The following is a 5,526-nucleotide window of genomic DNA, read 5'->3' as shown; positions in this document are numbered from 1 at the left end:
ACTCCCCCTTCCCTCTCCGTACGTGTATGTAATTTGTCCGAGAGCTCTCGCTGCCGTGTCCATTTAAGCCGCATCAAGCTTACACGATGGGCGGCTGATCTCACACGACAGTCGAACAGCTGCCGTGTCGCGCCCTCCGTAGGCATGGGAAGCGTGGGCGTAGGGGGGGAGGGGGGAAGGGGGAGGAGGAGGAGGAGGGAGGAAGGAGGGGGCAGCTGAGGTGCGAGTAACGTTACCTTGCGTGCCCCCCCCCCTCCCTCCATCCCTCTCATCTCATTTTTTTTGGGGGGGAGGGGGGAGGGGAGGGGTAGGTTTGATCCCTCGTTGCTCCCCACTTGGGTTTCTGTTTGGTTGTTTCTTGCTTTGTTTTTTTTTCTTTCTCCCTTTCTTTCTCGCTTTCTTTCTCGCTTTACCTCTTATTATTTCATTCTCGTTCTCCTCTGCCTCGTCTCCTTTCCTTCCCCTCTCTCTTCCACTCCCTTCCCCTCACTTCTCTCCTTACTCTCCCTGTTATCCTTCGCTAGCCCCGCTCCACCATATTGTCTCTCCCGTCCTCTCCACTTCCCTTCTCTGCCCCTCCCCTCCTCTCCTCTCCCCTCCCCTCCTATCCCGTCCTCCTTCATCCCCTCATTCCCCTCCCTCCCAACCCCTCCCTTCTTCTCTCTTCTTCTCCCTTTTCCTTCCTTCTTCTCCCTTCTTCTCCCTTCTCGGGGCAAGACACGGCGACCGACCGACCGACCAACCGACCGACCGACCGAGCCCGACGCGCGCCTGCAACATTGCAAGGAGCAGGCCGGATTAGGGCAGTGCAAATCCTGCAGATATGATTGGGATTGCGGGGAGGGGGGGTGGGGGCGGGGGTGAAAGTGTTGGCACCTTGAGCGAATGCCGGTTGAGGGGGGGAGGGGGTAAAAGAGGGGGGGGGAGATGGGGAGAAGAAATATAGGGAAAGATAAAGAAGAGGGAAGGAGGAGGAGGGAAGGAAGAAGGGATGAGTGAGGGAGAGATAGCGGGATAGTAAGGTTTGAGGAAGGAAGGAGGGAGGGAAGGAAGGAAGAATGAAAGAAAGAAACGTTGATAATATGAGTGAATGTCGCAAGAAGGTGACTACTGATCGAGTGAGACAGATGATCAGTTCGTTCATGAGGAGAAGATACAAGATAGTGGGCGAGCGAAGGAGAGAAGGATATGCGTGCGGATGGGATAGGGAGGAGAAAGAAAGGGCGGATAGAGGAGGAGGAGGGAAGCAAAGAAGGAAGGAAAGGAAAGGGAAGGGAGAAGTAGGGGGGGATAGAGAGAAGCGGGGGTGGAAGAAAAGGAGAGAGAGAGGGAGAAGATGCGGAGAGAGAGGCGAAGCAGGGATAAGAGAGAGAAGGGAAGAGCAGTTAAAGAGAGAGAAGGTGAAAGGGTGAAGGAGAAAGGGAGAGAAAGAAAGAATGAGAATGGGAATGGGAATGGGAATGAGAGAGAGAAAGAAAGAATGAGAGAGAGAGAGCGAGAGCGAGAGCGAGAGCGAGAGCGAGAGCGAGAGAGAGAGAGAGAGAAGCGTTCCACCCCGGCGCACAAAGGAGCGGCCGCATAGGCATGCCCCCAACGCGTCAACATGGCGGACGGAGTCTATGGGGACGGAGGCAGGCGGGTTGCACAAAGGCCGGCGTTAGCAAGTATTAATAGCCGCTGCATTAACACATTGCGCCGGGGGAAGGGGGTACAGGGGTAGGGGGCGTGGTTGAGGGGGGGGCGGGTAGGGGCTTGTGTGGACAGCTGGGAGGTGTGTCGACGGCAGGGCAGCGCAAGCACTCGGACACTTGGACATTCATATGCTGGCGTGGATGTGCGGTGGCGATCTCTCTCCTCATTCTCTTTTCTTTTCTTTTTTTATCTTTGCGTCTCTGTCTCTCTTCTTTCCTTCTTTCTTTCTTTCTTTCTTTCTTTCTTTCTTTCTTTTTTTCTTTCTTTCTTTCTTTCTTTCTCTCTCTCCCTCTCTCTCTCTCTCTCTCTCTCTCTCTCTCTCTCTCTCTCTCTCTGTCTCTCTCTCTCTCTCTTTCTCTTTCTCTTTCTCTCTCTTTCTCTCTCTTTCTCTCTCTCTCTCTCTCTCTCTCTCTCTCTCTCTCTCTCTCTCTCTCTCTCTCTCTCTCTCTCTATATATATATATATATATATATATATATATATATATATATATATATATCTGTTTACTTTTTAATTTGTTTATTTATTTCTCTTATTCACTCTTTCACTCACTCACTATCCGTCTCTCCTTCTCCCACACACACAGACATTTTCACCCACCCTTATGTAGTTAAAAGAAGTAAAACTCATATTTGACTTTTTACTTTTTGTTGAAGCTATTTAGGAAAAAAGCCTTACTCAGCTATTACTGCGCAGGAAAAAGGGCGTGAGAAGAAAGTCTAAAAGTCCGTCAGCGAGACGTTGACGACCTGGGCGCGGGGCAGGTTGGCTGGGTGGGGGGGTGGGTAGGTGGGTGGGTTGGGTGGATGGGTGGTTGGGTGGGTGGGTTGGTCGGTTGGATACTTGGGTGGGTGGTTGGCTGGGTAGGTGGGTGGGTGGGTTGGTCGGTTGGATACTTGGTTGTGTGGTAGGGTGGGTGGGCCGGTCGGTTGGATACTTGGTTATTGTGGTTGGGTGGATGGATGGGTGGTTGAGTGGTGGGTTGGGTGGATGGGTCGGTGGTTGGACACTTGGTTGATTGGGTAGGGGGGTTGGGTGAATGGGTGGGTGGGTGGGTTTGGGTTGGTCGGTTGGATACTTGGTTGTGTGGGTGGGTGGGTGTTGAGTGGTGGGTTGGGTGGATGGGTCGGTGGTTGGACACTTGGTTGATTGGGTAGGGGGGTTGGGTGAATGGGTGGGTGGGTGGTGGGTTGGCTTGGTGGGTGGATGGTCAGTTGGATGGGGTTATTGGTTGGTTGGTCTGTCGGTGGATCATTTGGATGGCTGGCTGTTAAGACCGAAAGAGTAGCTGGAAACAGGCCGGTCGGGAGGCCAGGAGGCAGTAGGCAGGCCGACAATACTAAGATATCAGACAGCCTGACATTTAGGCTCGCAGACAGACAGACAAAGACACTGGCCAGCAGGCAAGCAAGCAGGCAAGCAGGCGCGGGGGGGGCAGAGCAGACCCAAGCCAAAGAGCAAATAAAGAGCCCGCAGCAGAATGTTCCAGAAGGAGGGAACTTTACGCGCGTCGAGGGTCCCAAATGGCGGAACTTTGAAACGGAACAAAAAGGGAAGTATTCAAATGCGAAGGGGGGTCGCGGGGAGGGAGGGCGAGGGGGAAGGGGAAGAGGGGAAAGGAAGAGGGAGAAAGGAGAGGGAGAGAGGAAGAAGAAGAAGAAGAGGAAGAAGAAGAAGAAGAGGGGGAACTTTTTCCAGTGGAGAGGGAAGGAAAGGGGAGGGGTGATCCAGGAGGGAGGGAGGGGAAGGGAGGAGGGAGACGGCAAAGGGAAACACGTTCTGTAATGACTTTGTTAGGAGAAAAAGGATGCAAATGGGGAAGGGGAATCGGGGAGGTGGAGATGGAGGTGGTGTGGAGGAAGAGTTTGGGAAGGAGGAAGAGAGATGGAAGGAAAAAGGAAGAGGGAAGGAGGAAGAAAGAGAGAGGGAAGGAGGAAGGAAGAAGAGAGAAAATAGGAAAGAGGAGGAGGAAGGAGAAAGGGGAGGGGAATGGAGGGAGGGGAGGAGGAGGCCGCGATGTCAAAAAGAGCGCGAGGTCTCATCTGAATATGGAAAAGATAGAAATGTTAAGAAGAGGTTTATTAGTATGTATGTGGAAAGTTTTTCGCGTGTTTGGGTAAGAGCAGCTCCCTTCCCCCGCCACCAAGAAAGGGAGAGGGGAGGAGAGGAGAGGGGAAGGGGAGTGGGAGAAAGGAGAGGGAGAGGAGAGGGAGTGGGAGAAAGAAGAGGGAGAGGGAGTGGGAGAAAGGAGAAATGAGAGGGAGAGGGAGGGGGAGAAAGAAGAGGGAGAGGGAGTAGGATTGGGAGAAAGGAGAGGGGGAGGGAGAGGGAGTGGGAGTAGGAATGGGAGGAAAAGGAGAGGGGGAGGATGGGAGAAAGGAGAAGGGAGAGAGAAGGGCGGAGTGGGAGAAAGGAGAAGGGAGAGAGATGGGAGAAAGGAGAGAGAGGGAGAAGGAGTGGGAGAAAAGGAGGGAGTGGGAGTGGGAGTAAGGAGAGGGAGTGGGGGAGAGGGAGAGGGATTAGGGGAGAGAAGGGAGAGGGAGAGGGAGGGAGAGGGATTGGGAGAGGAGAGGGATTGGGAGAGAGGGGAGAGAGAGAGGGATTGGGGGAGGGGAGAGGGAGAGGGAGAGAGTGTGGAGAAAGGAGGAGGGAGGAAGGGAGAGGGAGTGGGAGAGAGAAGGAGAGGGAGAGGAGTGGAAGAGAGGAGGGATTGGGAGGAGAGGAGAGAGAGGAGAGGGGGAGGGAGTGGGAGAAAGGAGAGGAGAGGGAGAGGGAGAGGGATTAGAAGAGGGAGAGGAGGGGATTGGGAGAGAGGAGAGGGAGAGGGAGAGAGTTGGGAAGGAAGGAGGGAGAGGGAGAGAGGAGGATTGGGAGAGAGGAAAGGGAAAGGGAGGGGAAGTGGGAGAAAAGGAGAGAGAGAGAGGGAGAGGGAGTGGGAGAGGAAGGAGGAGAGGGAAAGTGGGAGAAAGGGAGAGGAGAGGGATTGGGAGAGAAGGAAGAGAGGAGAGAGAGGGAGTGTGGAGAAAAGGAGAGAGGAGAGGGAGAGAGAGTGGGAGAAAGGAGAAAGGGAGAGGAAGGAAGGGGGAGTGGGAGAGGAGGATTGGGAGAAGAGAGGGAAAGTGGGAGAGAAAGGAAAGGGAGAGAAGGAGAGGGAGAGAGAGAGAGGGATTGGGAGGAAGGGGAAGAGAGGGAGAAGGGAGAGAGGGAGAGGAAAGAGAGGAGTGGGAGAGGAGAAGGGATTGGGAGAGAGGAGGAGAAGAAAGAGGGAGGGAGAAAGTGGGAGAGAGAGAGGGAGAGGAAGGGAGAAAGGGAAGGAGAGGGAGAGAGAAAAGGGAAAGGGAGAAAGGAAGAAATTGGGAGGAAGAAAATGAGAGAAAGAAAGGGGAGGGAAAGAAAGGAAAGGGAGAAAGGGAGAAAGGGAGAAGAGGGAGAAGAAAATAATAGAGGGGAGAAAGGAGGGAAAAGGAAGAAAGGGAGAGGAAAATAGGAGGGAGAAAGGGAGGAAAAAGGGAAAGGAGAAAGGGAAGAAGGTATTGGGAGAGAAGGAAAGGGAAATTATTAGGGGAAAGAGGGAAAAAGGGAGAGAAAGGGAGAGGGAGAGAGGTATTGGGAGGAGAAAGAAAGAAGGAAGAGGGAAGAGGGAAGAGAGTATTGGGAGGAGAAGAGGGAGGAGGGAGAGGGAGAGAAAATGGGAAGAGAGGAGAGGGAGGGAGAAAGAAAGGAAAATGGGAAGGAGAGGAGAGGGAGAGAGGAGAGGGAGAGGGAGAGGAGAGGTATTGGGAGAGGGTATTGGGAGAGAGAGGAGAGGGAGAGGAGAGAGGTATTGGGAGAGAG

The 5,526-nt window shown here is 53.6% G+C and overlaps 1 protein-coding gene across 1 annotated transcript in view; it reads right to left on the bottom strand.

The window, feature by feature from the left end:
• The window catches only part of LOC138867050 (sericin-2-like), a 1,134-nt gene extending 988 nt beyond the window's left edge, over window positions 1–146 (bottom strand). Inside the window, exon 1 of the mRNA XM_070141475.1 lies at window positions 23–146. Coding sequence (XP_069997576.1) covers window positions 23–146 — 124 coding nt within the window. The remainder of the gene's footprint in view (window positions 1–22) is intronic.
• Window positions 147–5,526: the final 5,380 nt, after the last annotated feature.

The sequence above is a fragment of the Penaeus vannamei genome, chromosome 28 (assembly GCF_042767895.1).
Source record: "Penaeus vannamei isolate JL-2024 chromosome 28, ASM4276789v1, whole genome shotgun sequence".
NCBI lineage: Eukaryota > Metazoa > Arthropoda > Malacostraca > Decapoda > Penaeidae > Penaeus > Penaeus vannamei.
The sequence above is the reverse complement of the archived record's forward strand: the minus strand, read 5'-3'. Positions and strand labels throughout refer to the sequence as shown.